The 27,552-nt window shown below is 48.3% G+C and overlaps 1 protein-coding gene across 2 annotated transcripts in view; it reads right to left on the bottom strand.

The window, feature by feature from the left end:
- Positions 1-6,457: 6,457 nt before the first annotated feature.
- Positions 6,458-27,552, bottom strand: part of LARP6 (La ribonucleoprotein 6, translational regulator) — a 24,804-nt gene continuing 3,709 nt past the window's right edge. Inside the window, exons 1-3 of one of the 2 annotated variants that reach the window (XM_049613821.1) lie at positions 27,273-27,546; positions 12,728-12,938; positions 6,458-7,980 (exon numbers count right to left, since the gene is read on the bottom strand). In XM_049613821.1, the coding sequence (XP_049469778.1) occupies positions 6,913-7,980; positions 12,728-12,938; positions 27,273-27,472 (1,479 nt within the window). In that variant the 5' untranslated portion in view covers positions 27,473-27,546 and the 3' untranslated portion in view covers positions 6,458-6,912. Of the gene's footprint in view, positions 7,981-12,727; positions 12,939-27,272; positions 27,547-27,552 lie in introns of those variants that run through there. The other variant, XM_049613822.1, reaches the window with a different exon arrangement.

A 27,552-nucleotide genomic window follows, 5' to 3' on the forward strand; every position in this document is an offset into this window, starting at 1 on the left:
GTAAAAAATATTTTAGCAGGGGTGCCTGGGTGGCTCAGTCGGTCATGTTCTCATGGTTTGTGAGTTCGAGCCTCACGTGGGGCTCTATGCTGATGGCTCGAAGCCTGCTTTGAGTTCTGTGTCTTCCTCTCTCTCTGCCCCTCCCCTGCTCAGACTCTCTCTCTCTCTCTCTCTCTCTCTCTCAAAAATGAATAAACATTTAAAAAATATTTTACTAAAAGAAGAAGGAGGTGGGGGGAGGAGAAGAAGAAGAAGAAGAAAGGAAGGAAGAAAAGGGCCAAATGAAGCAAATGAAGAAAAATTAGTAATTTTTGGAGCTGAGGAACATATTAATAAGAGTTTCTCATACCCTCTACTTTTACATTTGCTTGAAAGTTTTTCCTCATAAAATTAAAAATAAATAAGATAGCCTTGGGGCGCCTGGGTGGCGCAGTCGGTTAAGCGTCCGACTTCAGCCAGGTCACGATCTCGCGGTCCGTGAGTTCGAGCCCCGCGTCAGGCTCTGGGCTGATGGCTCGGAGCCTGGAGCCTGTTTCCGATTCTGTGTCTCCCTCTCTCTCTGCTCCTCCCCCGTTCATGCTCTGTCTCTCTCTGTCCCAAAAATAAAAAACGTTGAAAAAAAAAAAAATAAGATAGCCTTTCACCCCACCTGCTGTCATTTTATACCCCATTATCTCGTTTTATGTTTCTTAAACTATTACCTGAAATTATCTTGTTCATTGGTGTATTGCCTGCCCCCTTCCAGAAGAATGTAAACACCACGAAAGCAGAGTACATATGAGTCTTATTCCCTCCTTTATTCTCAGCAGCTAAAACAGTTTAAAACAATGAACTTTATCAGCATCCCACATCTAATACAATTTCTCGAACAGGTGAAGTGTTGTAGTTGAGGGTATTTTAGGTTCGATATTATTTTAAGAACGATCTCAATACAGTCTCACTTTTTCTGTCAAAGGGATCCCAGCTCTTCACACAGGGGTCCCAGCTCATTTCTCCTTGGAGGGTCGGCCAGATTTTGATGGATGCAGAACTGAAACCCCCCTCGGGAGTTCTCCGCAATCGTTTCATGGCCCCTGAATCTGTTTATTTCCAAACTGTAATGGCGACAAAACCCAGCACTTTATTTGACCTACTGTTGAGTTCCCCTGTGAAGTTGTTAGTTTCAAAGAACTTTGGTTTGATAGACTCCATCTTCCTTAAAGTGTTTTAGGGCTCTACGAGACAAAGAACAGATGTTGCACTCTACAAACCTGCAGTTACCAGCCTCTGATCAGTTCTCAAGGTCGGTCAGCTTCTCCATCTTGTGAAGAGGCTGCTCAAGCCAGAACAAGCAAGTTTCTCTTCCCAAACGGAGCTCGTTTAAAGTAAAAGCACAGTGGAATTTTCTTATAGTTCTTGCGTTTAAAGACTGAACAAATCTGCTTGCGTGTCTCATTTATTTTATTTTGTGGTTGTCGGTTTGTGGACGTGTGGTATTAGGAGAATCATTTTGGGATCAAGAAAATATTTATTCATGTTCATAAAGCTTTGTATCTGCTTCTTCTCTCAAGTCTGCGCCGTGGCCACATGTGATGAGATATGAGAGACTCAAGTACATTTGTATTACTGAATTCACCTGGGCGTTTGTTGACTAGGTTGGCCCTTCAGAGTGTATTCCAGGTGTTTCGGGATGGGGCCATCACCTTCATTTTGCATACAAAGTAGGCAGCTTTGGTGATCCCTTGGTCCTGACTTCTGAAGATCCCTACTGGCCCTTGGCCTCCATCCCTAAGCTCCTCTCCATTTTTCTTAGGTACTCACTCTCCTTTTCAGATTCCTCAGAGTTTAGAGCTCAAGAGTCCCCACCCCTGACTTAATCATACAGAACGCGCTTTTCCATACCTTCTGTTGGAACCTACAGATACTCCAAGATATATTCCAGGGCCAGAGTATTTCAGGACAGGTGGAGTTCTCAAACAGTGCTGAATCACAGAGCTCTTGGGATCTTTATGGCCTGTGAGAGGATTTGCTTGGATGTTTAGAAACACTGAATTTATATCACATCGCACTGTAGATTTTTTAAACTGGGGGAAATCAGTTTTTACTCATTTCCCATTCAACAAATATTTCCTGAGCTCCAGCCATGGGCCAGGCAGTATTAAGATGATTTGAGATATATGGTTCCTACTTCATGGTTCATGATCCAGCAAGGAAATGGTAGATAAACAATTGACTATAAGGTGAAAACACTAATGCCCTTGAGAAGTCTTGCCCCTTCTTCTTAAGTTAGGATGAATTCATTGCCGAGAGTTTTAGTGGATGTGTTTTTTGGAGCAGTGTCTATATTCCAGGATGGTATGAAGTGCTTTCCTATATTACCCCCTCTATAGGAAGGAAGTGCTCTTCCTTACAAGAGCACTGATGTAGGGTATTATCCTCACTTTACAGGCGAGGAAACCGAAGCTTACAGAGATGGGATAGTCCTCACAGTTTGGCAAGTCGTCTTAAAAGCTAGGGTCTCTTTTTTTCCCCAACTGTGGGAGTATAAGCTGGACTCTATGCCCGTGCCTGGTTATGAAGGCCATGTCTCTGTGTGGACACCAGAGGGCGATGAGAAAGAGAGCAAAGCAACGGAAGGAATTTGCCTCTGGGGCCACCTCTCTGAAGTCACAGCAAATTGACCTTCTCAAACTCGTCTTTGAAGATGCGCAGTGCTGAGAGGGCAGATCTGAACCTACTGCACATTCCGGTCACGGATAAGGGCAAGGATCACTTAGGATTCATCTTTTGTGTAAAGCACGCCAGCTCGCTGCTTCTTCTACTCATAGTATGGAACGTTTGTGGAATTCAATTGGATGTTTTGTACAGTCACAAGACACATGTCTTGCTTGCTTCTGCTCCTCCCATAGCTGATTCCAAATCAGGGGTGTTGTGCAAACAGCTGCTCAACGAGAAACTGCTCCAAGTGAAAGCGGCTCCATTCACCCGTTGGGCTGGCCACGTGCCCCACCACCCCATTTGTTCCAACACCCGGAACACTGTGTGGCTGGTGTGGCCACTGCTCCATGGGCAGCCTGCCAAAGGACTGATCCGTCAACATGACGGTCATCCTGAGGGATGCTTCGTGAAGACAAAGTACTCCGTCTGTAGCCTCCAGGGGTACCTTTCCATTAAGGGAACGTGCTCTCACCAGGATGGAAGCCAGTGTCGGGGAATAAGAAATTGACATTCCCTGTTTCAATCCGTTCCTCCTTAGAGCTTTGTCGTTAGTTTCTCGGGCGCGTTTCCGTCCTGTTTACAGCTCACAACGAATAGGATATGTGGCTGAGGACGACTGGAGAAAGCTAGCTCACATTTTAAGGGAAGTCTTTAAAAATAATCAATGACCAATGTGTCTTCAAAGAGTACTTTTTCATATGTTTCAGTCCCATGTGGCCGAAACCAAACAGAGCCGTTTTCAACCCAGCCACACCCTGGGGTGACGCAATAGTGAACGAGAACAGGCAGGAACCCATTTCTGGATATGAAGCTGGCCTGTCAGCTCAGGAGGTGACCCCACAGTCCCACGGGTTGTAGATCGAGTGAGCTAAGGTTCCGAGAACCTTACCCCCAAGATACACGGCACAGCAGGGGATGCGAGGCAGTTAGGCCCTCACTCTGCGCTTAGGTGAAAGGCAGCCAGCAATTTTTTTTTTCTTTTAAGTGAGGAAGTGATGCAAACAGAATTCTACATAAGTAAGATGGCTTTGGTGGCATTACGGGATAGGTTAAAGAGAGGATTACAGCCAGGGAGAGCTTGAGAGAACGGATGAACGGAAGTGCTTGGGGACAGAGGGAACAAATAAGAAACAATTCAGGGCTGGAACTCACAGCTCGGAGTTGTTGATTGAACGTGGGAGAAGGAGAAGGTATACATAAGACATCCTCACGTTCCCTGAGCGTTTACCGTGTGCAAGTTGCTCAGCATTTTACGGGTCTAAACTCATTTAATTTTGACAAACCGTATGAGATAGGAATGATGATACTCCACCTTTTACAGGAGAAGAAACTGACACTCAGAGAGGCTAAGTCATTGGTCAACGTTCACTAGGATTTGAACCTAGGCCGTTGGACTCCAGAACCTGCCCCCTTCACAGAGGCCACGCGGTCTCTTCCCGTCTGGGGGACTCGAAAGCCAGACATACTGGCTGAGGTGGGAAGTCAGGAGGAGCAGATACGCATGGGGTGGGGGGTGGGGGGTAGACAAGGTGGTGTTTGGACACGTGTCGCACTAGGATGTTCTGCCAGCCCTTCGATGGGAGGCGTCCAGCAGGCTTTGGGTCCCAAGGTGGAGAAGGAACTGGTTTTCATTAAAAATAATGAAACATCTGTAAAAATACTGTTGGCTGGGTTTCCCAGTCAAGCTATTCAAGAGAGGCCTGCTGTGCTAGCAAACAGGAAGCCCATGCCCCAGCTGAAGGTTTGGCCAGAGACTTAGAGGGGTCAGGTTCATCAGCAGGTGCCCCAGGGCTCCCTGCCACCGTGAGTGGGGGATGGGTGAAGTGTGCCGGGAGCTCCACAAAAAGAGAGAAAGCCCAAATCCTGAAAAAGGAGAGGAGGGACGCCTCTAAGCCTTCCTCTATCTATTCCACATTCCTCCTCGTTCCGACAGATCAGGGCTTCTCAGTGCTGCCTGCCCAGTAAAGTCACCCAGGGAGTTTCGAATACCGCTCGTCCCCAGGCGTCACCCCAGGACCAAGGAAATCAGACTGTCTCAGGGTGGACACGGGCAGTTTTGAAAAGCTCTCTAGGTGATTCTAATGTGAGGCCAGGCTTGAGCACTAGAACAATACAAGGAAGGTTGTCTTGGGGGGTGACCGGAGACCCAGGTAAAGACTAACACCTACAAAGTACGTTTCGGTTCATAAAGCACTCTCGCATACAGGCTTTGTTTCAGGAGCGTCTTACTGTCACCCCCCTGGTTAGACGGGGGAATCACGAGTCAAAAAGAGAAATGACCTGCTCAAGGTCAAACAGTTATTTACCAAAGAACCACGCCTACAACCCAACTCTGCTGACCTCCAATTCAGGGTTCCTTCATAAGGCCACAGAGGGCAATACTGAGGACAGAAGGCCAAGTTCTTCTGTATTCACATAAAAAGGTGAGGGTGTAGGCATTTTTCTTAAAGCAATCAGGAGTGACAGGAGTGAATCGAAAAAACAGAACGGCTGCTTGCGTGCTGGAGCATAAAGGGGGTGGAATAATCAGAATGGAGCCAGGCCAAGGAGAGGTCGTGAAGCCCAGATGTCCCCATGGCCCACGGGCAGGGAGGGGGCAGCTGAGGGGAAGGGGCAGGGAGGGTGAGTGGGAGCACAGTGAGGGAGCAGGCCCAGGGAGAGGACTGAGGCTGGGCTGTGGCATTGCCCCGGGGGGTGGGGGGTTGGGGGTGGGCCTTTGGGCCACCTACAGCTAACAGTGGTGGAAATGGCAAATCTGAATAACTCCTGGAGGCATTTACCAGTTAATAGGTATTCTGGGACTGAAGGGACACACGGTCCTACCAAGCAGATAATAATCATCTGCTAATTTTTATAAAACGGTGTAATTAAACATACTCTCCTTTTCCATTTCCACAATGGCTTGAGCTATTATCGTACCTCAGCGGCTTCAGCGTACGACTGGTATCTTCCAGGGACACTGACAGAATAAATGAAAGAACGTATCTAGCAAAACGCCTAGCACATAGGAGGTGCTGAATAAATACGAGCACCTTCTGTGGTTCCTTCTTTTTTGAACGTGGATGGTGAGGTTCAGAGATGCTGTGTACCATCTGGTGGCTAAGGGTATGGGCTCTGGAGCCAGACCGCTAGGTTCAAGCCAGCTCTACTAACCTAGCCCTTAGGCCCTGGACAAGCTAGTTACCCACATAAAGTCTGTTTCTTCCGCTGTAAAAAGGGGATAATATCTGAAAGTTTGTTGCGTGGTTTGGGGGGGGGGGAATTAAATGAGATAATGCATGGAAAACTCTAAGCATAGTCCCTGATGTCTAATCGCCGTTCAATAACTGTCAACAAATTTCATTAAATGGCACTTGTCTAAACTCCCCCAAAGGGCAAGTGGATAAGCCAACGCTAAAATCCAGGCCACTGCTCCTTCTGCTACATCAGAAGCTGCCAGTGACAATGGACATTCACCAAGGAAAAGGAGCCAGCCTGGGGACCGTATCCAGAGAGCTTGGTCTTTACTAAGCTGCCTCTGCCTGGGTAGGATTCACTGTGACGAGAGACGCGGTACTCTCATATCTGCACAAACTCTGCCGACCTCTCAGGCTGCCGGAGCCTCAAGGAGAGCCCCAGGGCTGCCCTGGGCAAGACCTCCAAGAGATGCGTCTCCGTTAAGCTCCTCAGGGCCTCCTGACATACCACCCACAGCCTTGTCAGAGGGGCACAGACTTCTGTCAGACACGATCTAGGACTTCAGAGGCAGGACTCCCAGTCGGATGTTTTATTATTTATTGAGTTGACAGGAAATATACATTTGGTCCCATAAGACACCATGCTACCGGCTTAACGAGTTGCCATTACACGACAGAGCCCCTGGGGGTCCTCAGGAAGCTCTTGCATGGCCAGCCGAGGTCGGCTCAGTCACCGCAGGCAGGAGCTCTGTCCTGAGGAAGAGACCCACCGCCCGACCCGCCCTGGAGGAGCCTCTGTCCCACAGCTCTGCAGAGCCGCAACATTCATACACGTTGGGCATCATCAAAATAAAGGTCATGCTGGTTGTTCTGAACTAGAAGGTGCTCTTAAAACCATGGCGTACCAGACAACCTATGTACATTACAAATATATAAATTAAGAGGTCTACACGTATACAAAATCTGTCAAAGGGGACCTAATCGCATTCTGTATCATGCCAGGTATTTTGATGGAGCGGGTATTAAAAATAGAAGGTATTTATACACAGGCCCTGCCCCTCTCGTGTCCTCCGTGGAACCCTCTGGTGTTGTCAGGGCCTCTGGGCAACCTCAGCACCCCCACAGGTAACCCATCGGCAGTCTGCATCCTCCGAGACAGCAGGGGACTCGCCCCGGGGCTCTTCTCCTGTGTCCCCATCTCGGCCTGGCGGCGCCTCCGAACCCAGGGGCTGCCGGAGGGAGTGATGCTGCTGTCGGAGGAATAATCCGTGCACTTGCGAAAGATTTCAGGGCTGGCGCTACAGTTCAGCCTCCCTTCCTCGGCCAGAGGGGATTTTCTGGAAACGCCTTTGTGTTGAGCCAAGGGGCTGCTCCAGGGACTGGAGCACGGGGAGGCGTTGGGGCTCAGAAAGAGATTCTGGTGGCCAGCAGGGCTGAGCTTGGTGGTGACCACGTGCCGCCGGCCGGCCATGGGGGACGTGGGGTTGCTCTCGGGGTCGGAGGAGCTGTTGGCGGAAGACTCGTCACCCATGTACTGAAGCTCCTCGACTCTCTTGTTTAGGGACTTGTTCAGGTGGATGCTCGCGGCGGGCTCCTCGTCCTGGTTCTTGTCTTTGGGAGGTTTCTTTTTGGGTGGCTTCATCCCAATCAGGACGGCTTTCATGTTCTCCCTGCCCTGAGATTCCGTGACCATGAACTCATGCGCTCTGATGGCCGCCTCCACCTCCTCGAACTCCACGATGGCGCACTCCTGGGTCCCCACCTGGCTGTACCGGCTGCTGACCCTCCGGATGTCAGGGGGCAGCTCCCTCCCGGGCTTGAGGATCCGCACTGACGAGATGACTCCGAAGGTCCCGAAGAGCTTGAGCAGGTGTTCCATCACCTTCTCCTGCACCCTTCCATTCTTCTGGGGCGTGGCCAGGGCCCAGAGCTTGGGGGACAGGTAGAGATCGTAGACCAGGAGCATCTTGCTTGGCAGGTTCTCGTTGGGGAAGAGCGGGACGGGGGTGGTCCTCCTCACCTTCCGGTGGTCCTCATTCAACTCGAGGCTCATCGAGTACTTCAAGGCGTGTGCCGTGGTTCTCCAGTCCCGGGTCAGGTGTTTCACCTGAAGAAGACAAAGCAACATCGGAAATGGTACCTATCGTCTTTGCCCCTCTTGTGTCCTCTATAATCTCCCTCCCCTACCTCCCTCCCCCCCCTGTAACACTGGTCGCCAGAATCACACCCGCTGTGTGCAGGCATTCAAAAATCTAGTGAGCTCTCCACAATGTCAAGCTAGGCAGCACAGTTTGGAGCAGTGCCGTCCAGCACAACTTTCTGTGGTGATGGAGACACTCTAGTCCACGCAAGTTTCGAGGTTAAGCCTGTAGGGCCTGGAACAAGGCTGTTAGATACACAAATCCAAAGCCCACCTCCGGCCGGCGGTAAGACCTGACGTTTTCCCACCTCTCGGTGCCTCAACTCCCCCATCTGTAAAATGGACACGTTTACAGTGCCCGCCTCACAGCGTTGTCGCGAGGAGTGAATGAATAAATCGATATATACATACCTACATCCAGACACACATTATGCATACATATGCACAACTTAGAACAGTGTCTAGCTCATGGCAAGTACGCAATAAATATCGTGTGCTATCATCATTTCAAACATCACGTGCTATCGTTTTGACAGGGCTCGGAGATTTTTAACATTCAAACGCTTTTCTGAAGTTGTGTTTCTCCGTTTATGCGTTGGATACCCAGAAAGTTCCAAAAGAGCTTTCATATTTCACTGGAATATCTCCTGAAAATGATGTGGACTGTTTCAACTTGGAGTAAAACCCAACTAGGGCCTCAAAGAGAATGATGAAATAGTCCCTCCCTCCCTCCTCCCTGAGTGGAAATTGTGCATATCAACGCGCAGTATATGAAGGCTATATTTATGCTGTAAAACAGTAATTTTCAAGAGGCCCACTTCCGCTGGAGGGAATGCCAGGGAGAATGAGTCATCGCATCCCGCAGGAACTGTGGAGGTGGGTGGGGTGGGTAACCTGAGCCAGGAATGGCGAGATCACCCTGCGTCCGTCCTCGGAGGCCAGGCCAACGCAGCCACTCTGCAGAGGAACCCTGAGACCAAACAGGAACTTCCCAGAACTCAATGTGGGAGGCTCCCTAACAGGGCAGTGTCGGGGGGGAACCTCGCAGAGCTCTCAGTACAGCCAGGCTCCTGCAGACAGGGCGCTGTCCGCTCGAGCCTGTGGCCTCTGGGTGACACGGCCCAGATGTGGGCTTAGGGGTGTGGGAGCCACAAGTCACCTACACACAGAACCCACGGGCTGATGTCCACGGCACACACCAAGAACAGAAGGTGGGCAGAGGTCCAGGCAAAGGGTCGGACTTCAGGCGAACGGGGCCGATCAGGGCTCCAGAAGGGGTGAGGGTGATGATGGAAGGTCACTGCCAGGTGGTGAGGAAGCTAGGCAGTAGCTCGCTGAGGATGGGATGGCAGGGAGCCTTCTCCAAAGCCAGTGGGGGAGAGGAAGAGGAGCTCCTGCCTAGACCTGGACCCTGAGCCAGGCGTGCTCGAGGGAAGGCCAGTACTGCCCTGCTCCGAGGGCTAGAGAAGCTCACAGAAGACCACACACGATCGAGAGAGAAGTGGGCTCTAGAAAGCACCCGATATCCCTCTGGAGCCAGGAGCACAGTCCACTGGGAAATCTCCGTGATAGTCCGAACATCCTAGGCCTGTCTGTGAGCCGTTAGAAGGCGTGTCCGGCACCACTTAAGAGGAGGAGTCAGGGAGGTGATATCCTTGTGCGATCACTAGAACCTGCTAACCTTTTCGGAAACTGCAATTCCCCTGTTTGTCATATGCATTTCCTATGATGATTAGCAGGAAAGCCTTTAGAATGAAAACAGCCTTGGGGGCGCCCGGGTGGCTCAGCTGGTTAGGCGTCCGACTTTGGCTTAGGTCATGATCCCCTGGTTTGTGAGTTCGAGCCCCGCATCGGGCTCTGGGCTGACCACTCAGAGCCTGGAGCCTGCCTGGGGTTCTGTGTCTCCCTCTCTCTCTCTGCCCCTCCCCCCGCTCGCACTCTGTCTCGCTCTCTCAAAAATAAATAAACGTTAAAAAAAGTTAGAACAAAAAGGGTCTTTGTTCTCATTTTGAAGGTGTTGGGGAGTCTATGTCTACTGTGCAGCCACTTTTCAACAAAGAAAAGCCCTCGTAAATAGATCTATAGTGGCAGCTTCAAAAGGAAAGAAAATCGGGCTGCCTCTTCAGGTCCCTGGGGAGGAGTGAAGGAATGTCTACTGGCTGCTTCATTTTGGGATCCCCCACAAACACTTCTTTGTTCTCTGGATGTGTGTGGTATTGTGATTTATCATTCCGAAAGGACTCGGAGATGTTAACGTTCAAACACTTCTCTGAAATTGTGTTTCTGCACTGATGCGTTTGATACGTACAAGCTTCCAAAAGATCTTTCACATGCCAATGCCGTAGCTCCCGAAACTGACATGGACTGTTTCAGCTTGGAATGAAACCTAACTTGGGCCTCCCAGAGAATGATGAAATAGTACCTCCCTAAAATACATATACATTGCTCTTTGTCCCCGTTCTTGGCACGGAGTTGCTGGCACCCGGTACATTCCCAGGTCATAAGAACACTAGGAGTACCTTTTGTTCCGATGAGGCGACTCTGGATGGGCTCCTGGATGGCTCCTAGTTGACGGCTGGTCACCAGAAAGACCAAACCGTGGTTAGAAGCTTGGGATTTTCAGAGAAGGGAGAGGGTCAGGAAATTGAGATAATGGTCGATCAAGCCCACATGAGGAAGCCTCCCTGAAAACCCCAATACCTTGGGGTTCAGGGCACTTCCCGGATGGAGGGTGATGCACCCCAATTCCTCTGGGACAGAAGCTCCTGCATTCGGGGTCTCGTTCCGGGTATCTCTTCATCTGGCTGTTTGTATCTGTTATCATATCCTGTATTACACTGGTAAATGTAAGTAAGTGTTTCCCTGAGCTCTGTGAGCTATTCTAGCAAATGATCAAATCCAAAGGGGAGGAGGTCATGGGAACCTCTGATGTGCAGCCACGTTGGACAGAAGCTGTGGGTAACCTAGGTGACTAGCTGTGGGCCTTACCCTGGATGGCCTGGTGCTGTCTCCAGGTAGACGGAGAACTGCTGGGTGGGGATGCCCTCCCCCTACAGGCACATCTGGCGTCAGCGTGTGCTCACGGTGTGAGACAAGGGAGACGCGCAGGAGGAAGGGGAGACTTTTCCATTGCAACAGGAAGTGCCCCTTCCCTCCTTCTCCTATACCCTGGAAACTTCTAGTCACCCTCCAAGATCCTTTCTTTCTTTCTTTCTTTCTTTCTTTCTTTCTTTCATGTTGCTTTATTTTTGAGAGAGACAGGGACAGAGTGAGGGCGGGGGCGGGGCACAGAGAGAGAGGGAGACACAGAATCCGAAGCAGGCTCCAGGCTCTGAGCTGTCAGCACAGAGCCCGTCGCGGGGCTCGAAATCACGATCGTGACCGGAGCCCAAGTCGGACGCTCAACCGACGGAGCCACCCAGGCGCCCCCTCCAAGATCCTATTTCAACGTCACCACTTCTGGGAAGGCTTCTCAATTATCCAGGCAGGGTTACTCGCTACTTTGTTCTTTCACTGCCTTTGGTCATATTGCAATCCTTCACTGATCTCTCGCCTTTCCTGGACTTTGCAAGGGCAGAGAACCCATTCATGTCATGTATCCTGTGCCTAAGGCAGCACTCAGGGTGCGGCATGAATAGGTTTGATGAATGAATGAAGGCCAGAGAGCAAGAGGAGAGGGCCAACTCTACCAGCAGGTGAGGCAGAGAACAGCTCCACGGAGAGAAGCTCTCCTCCGGGAATGTCTGACCAAGGGCACAGGCGGCTTGGCTGGGACCCAGCTGTTACACATCCCGTTATGCAACGGGCCATGTGGTGCTTTTCCATTCTGGTAAATACGCTTCCCCCACGGAAGACACACGGTGCTGGCTCCAGCTAGTCCGTCCACACTTTGAGAAGTAGGGAATTCACGCACAGTCCAGTTGCTGGGTCTGTGCACCGGAGGGACGTGCGGTCTGTGGCCCGGATGGCGGCAAGCATCAGATACCCCATGTCCCCATTGTATAGATGAGAATGTTGGTCTTACAAACACTGCTGGAGTCTTGAAGGTTCCTCTCCCTGAGTTCTGGGCGCTCCTTCTTCTTCCTATTCATTCGACTGGGCAGGTGAAAAGCTTGGGTTTCATGTAATTCTAGGCCCAATAGTTGTCTCTCAAGGCCACGGAGTCCCCGTGTCCTGGCACAGCACCCTCCTGGTCACCCACTTGCCTGGCAAGAGTGCTTGAACTTTACTAAGAGCAAGCACTATCATTTCACAACTGCCACCGGCTGACGTTTGTCCCAACACCCAGGCCCCTTTTAATACTTGGGAAGATACTCGCTGTCGTTGGTTTGTTTTTTTTTTTTTAATGTTTATTTCTTTTTGAGAGAGAGAGAGAGCATAAGCCGGGGAGGGGCAGATTGAGAGGGAGACACAGAATCCGAAGCAGGCTCCAGGCTCTGAGCTGTCGGCACAGAGCCTGATGGGGGGCTTGAACCCATGAACCATGAAATCATAACCTGAGCGGAAGACAGACGCTTTAACTGACTGAGCCACCCAGGCTCCCCCGCGATGTTGCTAATAACGATCCTAAATCTCTATTCTTGATCATGTTTCTCTATGTCAGGGGGCAAAAAATCGCTAGTCGTCAGGTATCATGTGGGCAAACAATATTGAGAACTGAAACCCCCAAACACCCCTGAAATCCTGGAGGCAGCGTGTGAGGACGAAGGCTTACCTTTTTGAAAGATGTGAGTAGCTTGACGCTCACATACCCCAGCTTGTTCCTCCTCACGTGCTTTAGCAGGAAGGCGTCCTTCTCCAGGTTTGCATCAGAAAAGTAGAATTCGATCTGATCCACCAGCTTCCTGATCAACTCCTGGTCTGGGGGCTTCCACTCCTGCTCCCCGTCTTCATGCTCGTTCTCGCCCCCACTTGTTGTGGTGCCACTGAGACCAGAAGGAGACACGGGGCGGGGGGGGAAGGTTACAGGCTGAACTGCTCCCCCCCCCCCCCAAATTTCTTGCGTTGAAGTCCCAAAGCCCTGTATGTCAGGATGTGATCTTACTCGGAAATGGGGCCCTGTAGATGTAATCAGTTCAAGACGAGGTCACACCAGAGCAGGGTGGCCCCAATCCACTACGACCGGCGTCTCATCAAAAGGGGAAATCTGGGCACGCGCACACAAGGAGAATGCCGCGTGAGGATGAGGGTGGAAATGGGGGTGATGAGCAGAAGCCCAGGACCGTCAAGGGCGGCCAGCAAACCACCAGAAGCCAGGGCACTGGCCCAGAACAGACCCTCGAGGGGAGGGCATCTTGCTGACACCCCGGATTCCCTACTTCCGGCCTCCAGAATGTGAGGCAATACATTCCGTGGTTCTAAGCCACCCAGTTTGTGGTGCAGCTCTAGGAAACTTCACTGGCTCCCACTCGAACTGCGCTCCTCAGAGGGGGTATCACCTGGTGATCACAAGGGGCTAAACTGTGCCCAACGAGCTAAGAAATCAAGCTTTTGTTTTTAAGGTGGACCGAGGGTCACTAAAATAACACCACCGTCTACGAACGTTTCTGTGCTGCTGTGCCATTGACGGGATGCTCTTCACATTCCCTCCTTACTCTTCCCTCCCCACTCCTCCCCCCCAATCCTGATTTCTGGAAGGTAATTGAGCAGACTCACTAAGAGTCCCAATCCTAGAGGTAGACCATGGGGGTTCGAATCCCGACGCCACCATTTATTAACTGAGTCAACTCAGGCAAGGAACCCCACTCCCTGCCACACGTCAGTTCTGTTATCTGGCCACTGGGAATCACCATAGTCACTCTCCTGATAGGACTGTTACGAACAGTAAATCAACTAATACATGGAAATGGTCACGTGAATGCCTGGCACACCCTGAGAACCGAGTAGGTGACAGGTACATTCATTTGCACCTCACATCTAGGACCGAAGCTCCAGTTTTCTGTCCCCAAAGCCTGCACACATATCCTTTCCATGTGTCGTTGGGACCCTGCCATGGAATCGGGAAACGATCCCATTCACCAGGGCCTTTCTAAATGAAACCCATACCCACCAGTAGTTCCAGCTGGACAGACTTCCTCCCCCTCTCCCTGAGAGTCTTAGGATATGAGAGCAAGCCAAAGAAATCCTGAGCAAAGCTTCTTTAGGCAGGCAAACCTTCCACCAAGGGATTACAAACACTTCAAAACCATAAACATATAGGGACTTTGTGACGATCTGCCTCGCAGGTGACGCCATTAATTCGAAGCTCTAGAAGGTGGCTTCTTTTTTGTATGTTTAATTACCACATTAAATTATGTACTATCCACTATCATACATATCTTATTCAACAAAAAGGATTGGTTAAAAATGACTTCCAGAGGGGCGCCTGGGTGGCTCTGTCGGTTAAGCATCCGACTTCGGCTCGGGTCATGATCTCACGGTTTGTGAGTTCAAGCCCCGTGTCGGGCTCTGTGCTGACAGCTCGGAGCCTGGAGCCCGCTTCAGATTCTGTCCCTCTCTCTCTCTCTCTCTCTCTCTCTCTCTCTGTCTGTCAAAAATAAATAAATGTTAAAAAAAATTTTTTTTTAATTACTTCCAGAATAAAAAAATTACCACTTTCCTATGTGGCAGCTTGATTTCCAGTAACATGACCATCAGGCCCGGAGTCTCCATTAACATGTTCTGAGTAGGGAGAGCATCTCCTGGGAGGGATGCAGACACCGAGCCACCAACAGCATTCAGTGTGCTTCGACTCTGTTGGGAGCACCTGCTTGAGTCCCCAGCAGGCTCAGGAAGTTCACAGCGGCGTGTTCACAGTAGACAAAAGGCAGAACCAAAAATGTCCACTGATGGACGACTGAATCAGCAAAATGTGGCACATCCATGCATCGGAGGGAATGTAATTCAGCTTTGAAAAGGAAATTCTGATACATACTGCCACGTGGATGGACCCTGAAGACACGATGCTAAGTGACATGAGTCTGTCCTCAAAAGACAAATACCACGTGATGCCAGTGACATGAAGGATCTAGAGTTGTCAAATTCACAGAGACAGAAAGGGGACCGGCGGTTACTGAGGACTGGGGAGGGGGGGATGGGGAGCTAATAGTTAATGGGTATGGAGTTTCAGGTGGAAAAGACAGAAAGTTCTAGAGATGGAAAGTGGTGATGGGTGCACGACGGCGTGAATGTCCTCGATGCCACTGAATTGTACACTTAATGATGGTTAAGATGATAAGTTTTGGGGGGAGGGTTTGGTTTTCTTTTATAAGTTTATTTATTTTTGAGAGGGCAGGTAGGGGGCAGAGAGGGAGGGAATCCCAAGCAGGCTCCTCACTGTCAGTGCAGAGCCCAACATGGGGCTTGAACTCAGCAACCGTGAGATCATGACCTAAGCCAAAATCAAGGCTCGGACACTGAGCCACCCAGGCACCCCTAAAAGTATGTTTTGTAAAAAGCCTTTTAAAAATGGGATGGCAAACTAAAGGAATATTTTAAGGCAGCCTATAAAAGCAGATAAAACAGGTCAAAGGCAACTTAAACATCAGACAAGCTGAATATTTTAGAAGTTTCTAGAAGACAGCTGTGGTAGATAATAGATTCAACCAACATCTGATAGCAAACTCTCGCTTACCTTTCTTTATTATGGAGGCTACAAAAAGACAAAAACAAAACTAAACATGTACTTTCTCAGCATCTGTTACAGGTAATAGCCATCTGAGCCACCTGTCATGATATGGCCAATAACACACAAGTGAAAATCTTTTGGCCCTACCTCTTCCCTTTTTAACTGATTTGAGTGTGGATGTGATGGTTGGGGTGGTGGCAGCTATTTCACTACCAAAAGAAAAAGGCCAAAATGGGGCATCTGGGTGGCTCAGTCAGTTAAACATCAGATTCTTGGTTTTGGCTCAAGTCATGATTTCATGGTTCAAAGGTTCAAGCTGCACATCGGGCTCTGCGCTGACAGTGGGGAGCCTCCTCAGGGTTCTCTCTCTAACCCTCCCTCTCTTTATGCCCCTCCCCAACTCAAGTGTGTGCACACACAGGCACACACGCGCTCTCTCTCAAAATAAGTAAATAAATTTAAAAAAAGGAAAAGGCCACAAGAATTAGCTTGGCCTGACTTCTTGACATTATTGGCTCTGATATTATTGAGTTGCTGAACCAATTCCTCTAACTACCTACCTGCAGATTTCTGACTACACGGGAAAGATAATGTCCATTTGCATAATTCACCTGTTAGCTGGGTTTTCTATTACTTACAGCCAAATAGTAGGAGAGTAATATTGTTTTGACAAAGTGGTCCTTAAAACATGCTAACTGAAAAGTGTCAGTGGCACAATCAATGGAATGAAAAAGGAGAGGCAACATGGACAGAACGGATTTTCACTCTATTAGAGAAAGTTCACACCCTAAAAAGCAGTTCAACTAGATAAGTTGAATACACCAGATACAATAACTACAAACGCATGGGAAAGTCTGAGCCCCAATGACAAGGATGAGAATACAGAGGAGTTGGGATGAGGTGTATGCTAATGACCAGTGAAGAGCTTTGAGTGGACTCAGATGTTAGCAAAATGGTCTAACTTACTACAAATCGAAAGTATATGAGAGGTGACCAGACCATCAAAGGGACCCACACACTAGTTAGTCCTACCCCGCAACTAGAGTAGTTGAGTCTATTACAAAAAGTAATCTCATGGGGCACCTGGGTGGCTCAGTTGGTTAAGCAGTGGACTTAGGCTCAGGTCATGATCTCGCAGTCTGTGAGTTCAAACCCCGCGTGGGGCTCTGTGCTCTCCAGAGCCTGGAGCCAGCTTCGAATTCTGTGTCTCCCTCTCTCTCTGCCCCTCCCCTGCTCACACTCTGTCTCTGTCTCTCAAAAATAAATAAATGTTGGAAAAAAAAAAAAAAAACCAGGATCCATCAGGGCACAGGGAAGTCACAAATCCAATGGAGGGGCGCCTGGGTGGCTCAGTTGGTTAAGCATCCGACTTTGGCTCAGGGTCGTGATCTCACAGTTCGTGGGTTTGGGCCCCACGTGGGGCTCTGTGCTGACAGCTCAGAGCCTGGGGCCTGCTTCGGGTCTCCGTCTCTCTGCCCATTCCCCACTCATGCTTTGTTTCTCTGTCTCTCAAAAATAAATACATATTTTTTTTAAGTTATCTCATAAACAAATAAAACATAATGAAAGGATGGGGATGTAATTTCTCAATTTCTCCAGTGCCCATTCTAGAGCCTCCCGTCCTTTCCAACGTCTGTCATGGGAAGCCTTTACTCCCTGCTGAGGATTCTATGACAAACTTGGTTGAGAAGATGACGTTCATCGAAGCAGACTTGCCCAGACCTCCCTTGGACATGCCCTCCCTCCCCACAAGCTTGTTCTATATGTCCGGGCATCTGCCGAAGCATCTACCGCATCCAGGGCCCTTTTCTCCACCTTGGTCCTCTTAGGCCTGCAGCAGGATGGGACGCTGTTGACCTCTTTCTTCTCGGTACCTCACGCCCTGGGCTTCTGTGATTTGTCCTTTTCTGATTCTTCTCCCCATCTAATTGCCCTTTCAGTCTCCTCATTCTGCTCCCATTTCTCCAAGGATCTATCCTTGACCCTTTATCCCCTGGCAACCAATAGGTTTCAGCTGCCGGATAGCACATCCAATTCAAACCTGCCTCTACCTACCCCTCCATCCTTCTCTCATGCCTGAGACCCCATCCTCAATTCCTAGCTGCCTGCCTGATGCTTCCACGTGGACAGCCCGTTAAAACTTCAAATCTATTATGTCCAGAATTGAACTATCACCTTCTGCAGAGCTTGACCTTGGGTCGGATTGAAGCCTAGACCTGGCAAGGGGCATTCTATCTGGGAAGCTCCTCTTTTCATACAGTGTGATGGTAAATAATCCACACTGTGTGTTTGGGGGGGGGGACGGGATTCTGCATCGGTTATTTGCAGCCAGTAAGCAGACAGGCAGGTAGCCAGAGATTCCAGAACAGGTGGGCAGTCCTGGGAAGGTGATATAAACCATTCTGCGAGGTCCTTGCACCCTAAGGACCCCTCACTACATGGGTGCTGTCATTGGCAACTGTATATCTCCAAAGGGGGATCCTGAGAGGCAAGGCCTTTTTGCACATCTGGGAGCATGCTGCCTTCTTTCCTGCTTCGTGCAACAGCCTTTGAATGAAAAAAGACCAGTATCCTTTACGAACATTAAAGAAGTTTATATCTCTTAAATATGAATGTTGGTAACTTTCTGTCAATTACAACCGTCCTGCAAAAACCGTGTATCTTTCCTCCCAAACTGCCCCACTGACTACTTTCCCTATTCACTCTTCTCTGCATTTAGGCTCAAAACCCAAGATGCATCTTTTAGCCCTCTCTTTTTGCCCCCACATCGAACCAATTATCAAGTGTTGATTTTATTCTGCAGTGTCTCCCATCTGTTCCCTTTTCCATTCCAACTGTCCTCATTACTTCTCCCTTGGACACTATTAATAGCTCATCAAAAATGAATCTTAAACATTAAAGTGAAATAAAAAACACAAAGCAAAAGATGAAACAACATAGTGCATAACTTACAAAGAAAGCAACGATCCCCCCCCTGCTGCCACCCTCTCCAACTTCACCTCTCCTCCCTAAAGGCAACCTCTAGTCAACCATTTAGTTCTTAGGAGAGTTGCCTTATGGTTCTATAAAATATGCTCATTCTACTCCTCACATGCCAATTTTCAACATGGGGGTCACTCGTCTCCCAAAGCCTCTTTTTCCAATTTTTAAAATTTTATATTATTTTGGGGTTTTTTAATAGCCTTCTAATTGTGTTTTAAAATAATACATTTAAAATTCTGTTCCTTATTCCATCAACATTAAATGATACTTCTCACTTCCTCACTACATACAATAGGTGTGTTCTTTCCCTCTCCTTCCATTTCCAACCTTTCAAATTCTCCCAGATGTACCTTTATGTTATTTTGTCATGGTCCATATTTACATTCTACTCTGTAACTAATATTCCATGTTTTGTCTATAGATACTAAAAGTAGAAAGTTAATCAGTTGTGTTTACCTTTATGATGGTACAAACACTGATCTGTGCAGGGTGGAGGCATTTGCCAAGATTGCATTTCTTTCTTAAACCTGTTAGTTGACCACCTGTATTGATCCTCTATAACTCTTTTTTTTTTAATTTTTTTTAAACATGTATTCATTTTTGAGAGTGAGAGAGACAGAGTGTGATTTGGGAGGGGCAGAGAGAGTGGGAGACACAGAATCCAAAGCAGGCTCCAGGCTCTGAGCTGTCAGCACACAGCTCGATGCAGGGCTCAAACTCACAGACTGTGAGATCATGACCTGAGCTGAAATGGGATGCTTGACTGAGCCCACCAGGCGCCCCAATCCTCTATGACTCTTACCCTCTTTTTCATATTGACCTCGTTGTCTTTGTCTTTGATTTACATTGCAAGAGATTTTCTGACATTACCTTCTAATCATTCTTGATGAATTGTTTAATTTCAGGAATTATGTATTCTCCAAGAACTCTTTTATGTTTTCAAACTGCTCCTTTTTAAAAGCATCCTGTTCTTGTTTTGTGGATGCAGTCTCTTAAATTCCCTCTTGGGGTACTCTCCAGAGTCTACATTTTTAAAAGTCTCTTTGTTTTAAATTTTTTTTTAATGTTTATTATTTATTATTGAGAGAGAGAGAGAGAGAGACAGAGCACAAGCAGGGGAGGGTTAGAGAGAGGGAGACACAGAATCCGAAGCAGGCTCTAGGCTCTGAGCTGTCAGCACAGAGCCCGATGCGGGGCTGGAACTCACAAACTGCCAGATCATGACCTGAGCCGAAGTCGGACGCTCAACCGACTGAGCCACCCAGGCGCCCCAAAAGTCTCTTTGTTTCCAACAGCATCACCTCTATATCTTCTGGGATCAGTTTTTCATTTAATTTCGTGTAATTGGTTTTCTTCATGTGATTGGTAAACAATTCACCGTTTCTTTATTCAAAATCTGTTTAAATAAACTTATTATAGGATAATTTCAGATTTATAGAAAAATGGTGAAAAGAGTACAGAGAGTCCCCATGTATCCCACATCAGGCTTCTTCTATTATTAATATCTTGTGTTAGTACAAGGCATTTAACGAACTAATACGAATACATTATTATTAGCTAATACCTTATTCAGATTTCCTTAGTTTCTACCTAATGGCCTGTTTCTCTTTCAGGATCCCATCCAGGATACTAGATTCCGAGTAGTCGTTGTGTCTCCCAGGCCTCTCCTGGCTGACACAGTTTCTCGGGCTTTCCTTATTTTTGATAACCTTGACTGTGTTAAGAAGTACTGGTCAGATATTGTAGAAAGCTCTGCATTTGGGATTTATCTGATATATTTTTTTAGGATTAGACGGTGGGTATGGCTTTCAGGGAAGAGAAGCACCGAGGTAAACTTCCATTCTCATCACAGGATATCAAGGGGACTATCAACATACCTGATCACTGTGGACGGTGACCCTGGCTGCGGTAGTGTTATTTTGTGTCTCCACTGTGAAGTTACTGGTCCCCCCTCTCTTTCCATACTGTGCACTTTGGAAGGGAATCACTGTATACAGTCCACACTTAAGAGGTGGGGAGTTCTGCTCCGTGGCTATTCAGTTCGAAGAGTGAAGGGAGGTCTGGGTTGCTTTTTCTTGGCGGGTCCATATCGGTTCCCTCCACAGCTGTATACTCTGATTTTCTTCCTAGCTGGGTCTATATCCATGGATGGCACATGCCAACTGGAAGGCTTCCCTTTAGGGTGGATAGGCAGGGAGTGATTAAATAGGGGCTTTATATGGAGAAGGAGTTACTCTGCAGGTACAAGCTCTACCTAGCAACCCCAGATCATGAGCTGATTCATTCGGCTCCTTTAGAAAATAACCTTGTTTCTTCCTTTCCTCCTTGCACGTAAACAGTGATGTTGGTTGCTCCTTTTTATGGTCAGGCAGAGAGGTAAGGCAATTGTTCTAAAGGAAGAATTTAAATTACCTCTTGGATATCAACATCCTTTTCAATCCCTGCATCCTTCACATATTTCCTAACCAGAACCTTTCTAGGGTTCTGTCTTCCCACCTCCTGCCATCTCCCTCTGCGTCCACTCTTGCTGTATTTTGGGTTAAGCCTCTTCCACTCTGTGCCTTTTTACATGTTCTGAAGAACCGCTATGTCCCTGCTCTACTCTAATACTAATACTAATGTTTTCTATTCTGTTAAATAAAATCCAAAGTCCTTAGCCCTTTATTCAGATTCATTTAGAATCTGGCTGAAAGCAGCTTCCAAAGGAATCTTTGTCTATTTCCCTTCAGATCCTTTGCTCTAAAATAAAAGCATGTAAAAGATTCACAGATCCCTGTAAGTGTCACCAGGTTTCTGGACTCTGTCCCTTTGGGCATACTGTTCCAACTCCTTAAACATCTTGCCTTATCTCTCAGGTCCAAATCCCTGCCATACATCAAGCCCCATCTCAAAGCGACTCTCTCAGGAAGCAAATCATTTCAACTTCTCCTAACCCTTGCCTGTACTTGTATTGAAGCTACCGTGTGCATATCTTATTAGTGCCCTTGAACCGTATCAGTGTCCTTCATTCTGGCACGAACCAACATAGTAGGAATTTACAAAGTATTGCCGGTGTAAAGTGAATAGTTTCTGTAAGAGCAAATCTGCAGGATTCTTTGAGACAGGAAGTATGGTTACCGGTGAATAAGCCATTAGTGGTCTTTCAAGAGGACTTTGAAAAAAAGTTTTTACGTTTACAGTCTTGTTTCCTTTTAAATAAACCATTGTAAATTAGGAGTACTGACGTGTTCTTTTTTTGTAACGGTAAACCTGCTAGAAATTAAAGTAAAGGGTAGAAATGAGGAGGTACACTTCAAAACAGATGATGGGGCTCCACAGATCAGTGTTGAAATATTAATCATATTTACAGATGATCTAGGGAAATAAGTACAACATAAATCTCCAGGGCTGCCTTTCTCATAAAATCTCAAGATAATCTGGAGATATTAATTAAGTGGTTATTCGAATGACACCTTATGAATAAAAATATCCAAAATAAAATGGTGGAATAGTGAGCTCCTCACTACGGCTTTCCGTACAGCAAAGATTTCTTGGATTCATCACCTATCTTTGCAGATGGTCTAGCCGAGTATGGTGCTTTGGCCACCAATACCAAGAAAATGGCGGACAACAAGAAGGAAGATATTGAACAAAAAGGAGCAAGCATCATTTATGAAAAACAGTAGGATCCGGGACAATCTGTCTATAGTTCCTTTTGACTTGCCTTTAGGAAAAGATAACGAGGCTGAAAAGGTTCAAAAGGTAAACAAAATTGATCATGCAATATGAAAACACAAGGGCAGATTCCAAAAAGAAAGGTTTTTCATAGAGACAAGTTGGAAACATACACGGGGATGTGTCCAAGTTTGGAAAAGGCAGTATGGGAACAATTATATTTTGGATGCCACTAGCAGAGGCCCCATGCTATGTCTGGGTGGCCAATGGGTTCTTAGTTATTACAGACATCATGACCTTCTTCTCTAACCCTGTCTTCTGCCATGCTCTTCTGGAATCTTCCTAGCGCCTGCAAAAGGAGTGCAACCAGTGGACGTCTCTGCAGGTCTAAATGGTTTGCGGTGTGAAGCAGAAATGTTTACACTGTATTTACTTCCACATCTGGTACACAGTTGGCATTAATAAATGGAGCCTTTCATTATCATCATCCAGAGCAGAGAAAAGATGGCTCGTGCAAGGTCCCAGAAACATCCCGAAGAGAAAGGAGCCTAGATGTTTCTGTCTGTTAAATGAAGGTGTGCTTCAGTGATTTTATTCTTCATGCTAATATTTAGTATTATAATTGTAAATCATTTTTACACATTGGAAGACAAAGCAAACAAATAAATATGTTAATGCTATTCGGAATCAAGATTGTCAGTGTAAAAAAAATAAAAGTAAATCAAAAACCCTATTATGTTAAATATGAATTGGAATTATCAACATTAAGTTATTTTTTAAAATGCATTTCCCAGCTCTATGGAAAGGGTCTAAAACCAGTGTTGCCCCAGTAGAAATTAGCACTCTTAATTCCAGGTCTTGGTTTCTAAATACCCTTCTGCTAGTATTTGAAAAATACTAGCCACAAGGATTCCTGTGGAAATGGCTGGGTCCCATGACCAGAATAGGAAAAGTACCAAATAAGCCCAGAATATCTAGCAAGAGAAAGCAAGAAAGTGCTCAAAAACGAAAGGGCATGTTCCAAAAGGCTATCCTGAAGCCAACCTGAAGGGGTCTCCCTACTTAATCAAGGACATTTTGAACATCAAAAAGAATGAATGTAACTAATTTTCAAAAAGCAAATAAAAATCGATGAATCGAGGAGAGCCCCAAAGGAGGGCTCTAATTTACAATATTTGACGTGACTATTACAGCCACTCCTCTCTTCGAAAGCTGGTCATTAGGCATTTATGTTGCCTCAGTAGGAGGGACACTTGTTCAATCCCAGATGATGAGCAAGGCTCTCTGATACAGAAAAATGCCAGTTAATAAGTGAACAAAGGCTAATAAAATTATAAAATCACCAATTGGTAATTCCTGAGGAGTTGACTCTCAGGCAAGGATCAGTAGATGGTAAAACCATTAGGTGAAGGGCACTGGTGAAAGAATATTCACAGGAACCCTCATATCACTTGTTCCTTGCAGAAGAAGAGACACAGCTTCACAATGGAGAGATCAAGTGGTCTCTGAGTCAAGTGGTCAAATTAGAGCATCACTTTGGTCACAGCCACCTGAGGTGAATGCAACCAAAAGTCCGTGGCGTTGCCTATGAGGTACTCTTGCCAAAACGTTTAATCCAAATTGAGCCAAGCCCTTAGCCTAGCTTCCAGTTTACAGGAAACACAGGGTACAAAGGAGCAAGTTAGGGGCACCCGGTGGCTCAGTCGGTTGAGCGTCCAACTTCGGCTCAGGTCATGATCTCGCAGTTTGTGAGTTCGAGCCACGCATCGGGCTCTGTGCTGACAGCTCGGAGCCTGGAGCCTGCTTCGGATTCTGTGTCTGCCTCTCTCTCTGCCCCTCCCCCACTCATGCTCTCTCTCTGTATCAAAAATAAATAAATATTTTTAAAAAACAAAAACAAAAAAAAAACAAAGGAGCAAGTTAAAGTAGATGATGACACCGTAATCACACCAATTCAAACTGGGAAACATTCAATGAGACATCTGGCCTCTTATTTCAAAATAGCAATGCATTACAAAAAAAAATGTGAATGTTCTAGATGAGAAGATTCTAAAGGGACATAATAGGCAAATGCCACCCCCTGGATCGGATTCTGGTTGGAGGGCAAAAAGGAATATCTATAAAATGCAGTGTGGGACGACTCAGAGGACACCCAAATAAGGAACTTGGTTATTGGATCATTTTAGGGATTACACTAAAGAATCCCTGTTAATTCTCTTCCTTGCAATAATAGCATTATGGATACTATGTCATTATTAAGAGCTCCAAAATAAAGTGCTTAGGGTATAGTAAGTCTTGTGTATAACTTATTTTCAAATGGTTCTGAGAAATCCATACATATGTCCATCAAATAAATATGGCAAAATATTAATAACTGTTAAATCTCGATGGTGGATATCTGAATGTTCACCATACTACTCTTTCACATTGTATGTTTGAAATCTTTATTTCCCAAAGGTGACAATAAAAAGAAAGACACCGTTTAGCGAGCAAGACGTGGGAAGAAGGCTAAAGAACATTTTTCTCATTTCCGCTATTGCTTGTACCCCAGGGAAGAACCTAGTATTGGGCTAAGTACTGGCGGTGTAGAGAGGACTAAGGCAAGGTCACTGCCTTTAAGGATCTCCGTTTGGTGGAAGAAAAACACACAAATATTTCAACCCAATGGTGTGATGCAATCATAGAGACGTGCATTCATTCAACAAATATTCAGAAGCACTCACTACATGCTGGGTGCTGAGGATACAATGAGAACAAGGCAAGCTTGGTCCCTGAATTCAGGATGTCCACATTCTTGTGAAGGAGACAGAATTATACAGTTACAACGAGGCAAGTGCTAGGTACAAAACATGCAGAGTGCTACGGCAACAGCAACACGGAGGGCGGGCGGGGAAACAAACAGCTTTGGGGGGGGCGTGGTTAGGGGCAGTGGGGATGAAGCAGTGAGGTTTTAAGGCGGACTAGAGATCAATCAATCAACCAATCAACCAATCAATCGATCAGAGCCCCAGAGGAGGGAGTGCAAAAGTATGTGGACACGAAACTGCACCCTGTGTTCAGGGACCCAGATGGGTTCGTGCTGCGGGAGCATGAATTGCTAACACAGGCAGGGAAAGAAACAATGGGCCAAGGGTGGTGGTAAACCTGGGTGCTAAATCTCTAGGAACAGCTTTAGGAACCTGGGCTTTCTCCTGCAGACTCTAGAAGCCAAGAAGTATCCGCACAGAGTGGGGGGAGCAGGGGAGGGAATGCTGTGCCAGGCTAGCCCAAACAGGGGGCAGCACGGATACTGTTCTTGGCTACATTCTCCTGCTCTGGACGTCTGCCTGCTGGGCTCAGTCGGCTCCACCGCCCTAAAGAGCCCCCCAGGGGTTTTCTAGTGTCAACTCTCTGCCAGTGGGCAGCAAGAAACGCTTCAAACTGAATGCTCCATGAGACTCCAAGTCCCTGGAGCTGGGAGCGAAGGGAGGCTCTGGAGGGAGAGTGGTGGGGGTAAGAAGCCCACCCAATGAGGATCACATTCTCCTAGATTTCCACAGAGGGATCTTTCCTAGATCTCTCAAAACTTAGTCCCCTAGTATAGGGGACAGCTCTTTGCCAGAGTCACAGGCAAATCAAATCAGAAGGGATCAGCCACTCTGAGCGATTTTATGTAACTTCTGAAATTGTTTGACTAGGTGACTGCCTTCCCTTCAAGACTGAGATGTCAGTGACTGTGGAGTCATCATTTTTATACTCCCAATACTCAGCACGGAGCTGAGTGAATGAGTGAATGAATCAAGCTTTACAGTATACAGAGTTCTGCTATGTCAACTGTGGCTACTGTGTCATCTGCTGTGGCTCAGCTTTCCTGCTCTCAACTGCTGGGCTGGCCTTTCCTCCTCCAATACCTCTGTCTCCACGGAACCGCCCCGAATCTCTGGGTGCCTAAATCCAGACCCCTTCCACTGCAGAGGGGTCAAGCCAGTGACGGGGAATGGCTCTGGACCCAGTATCTTCACGCCCTTCAGTTGAGTCCTCTGCCAGTGAAGTAAAGCTATGCCTGCCAGGGAATCATCCTGCAGAACCCTGACAGCTAAGAGGCATGGACACAGGAACCCAGAAGAAAGAGGGCTTTTACGAAGTGCCTGTTGGCATTTCCCAGAATTTGCAAGTTCCACCACTGCGCTACTCCGGTATCCACGGATACTCCATACTGTATGTCCTTTCAATATCGGGAGGGATATTGAATATAGGGGGGAACCCACAGACCTGAAAGGCGTGGGCGTTAGTGGACATAGGTCCAAGGTCTCCGGCTGTTGACAAGAGCTCAGGGCCCACTGGCACCGTTAGACAGGTGGCCTACAACAGCCATAACAGCTCCAGACTACCCATCACTCAGGAACCCAACAGCAAGGCAGCAAGATGATGATGCAAGCTCGGGAGTCAGGTGGGGGAGGCTGCCTGAAAATGGGAATCCCCGGCCCTCGAGAAGGGGAGCAGCAAGCCTTGAGCTGATTCCAAATCCGAGCAGGAGAGCTCGCTACACCGTGGAATCACTCCTCGGATCCCCCAGCAGCAAGTGTCAGCTGGGCCTGGCCTGCCCCCACCCATTCGGACTGATAAACAGGGCGATAATGGCAGTGAGGGCCCTCCTCTCCAGGGGAGGTGGGCCACTCTCGGAGGGTTAGGGGGGAGACGGGACCGAACCAGGCTTTTTGGAGGGTCCCGGGTGAGCGCACGCAGCGAGAGCCTCCTCCGGGGGAGGAGGAGATGGCGAGGGTGGCCCGGGAAGGACTTCCTCCCGGGTCCCAGGGCATGCCGACGTCCAGGCCCCTGAGAGCCCCGCCGCCAGCGCCAGGAGCCCCGGCCGGGGCGGGTGACAGCTGCGGAGCGGGGCACCCACAGCCGCCGAAAGCAGGTTCCGCCCGGGTGGGACGCCCCGCGCCGGCGGCCCCGCCGCGGCCGACTCGAGCCGCTCGGCCCGCGGAGTTGTCCCCGCGCCCCCCGCTCGGCCGGGCCGCGCCCCCGCGCCTACCTGTGCCCGCGGCTCGGCTCCTCCTCACTGGCGCTGCCCCAGCCGGGGCTCAGGTACCGAGCCGGGTCCCCCGCGCCGCGCGCCTCGGTCCCCTCCTCCTCGTCCTCCGGCTCCTCCACGTCCTCGGCCTCCTGGATGGCGACGCGGATCTGCACCGCGGGCTCGGGCCCGGGCAGCGCCTCCTCGCCCGCCTGGGCCATGGCTCGCGGACCGGCCGGGAATGCGGCGCCGCCGGTCCCCGCGCCGCGAGGCCGAGCCAGCCGGGCGGCGGCGACTGCGG

The sequence above is a fragment of the Panthera uncia genome (genome assembly GCF_023721935.1).
Source record: "Panthera uncia isolate 11264 chromosome B3 unlocalized genomic scaffold, Puncia_PCG_1.0 HiC_scaffold_1, whole genome shotgun sequence".
In the NCBI taxonomy this organism is placed as follows: Eukaryota; Metazoa; Chordata; class Mammalia; order Carnivora; family Felidae; genus Panthera; species Panthera uncia.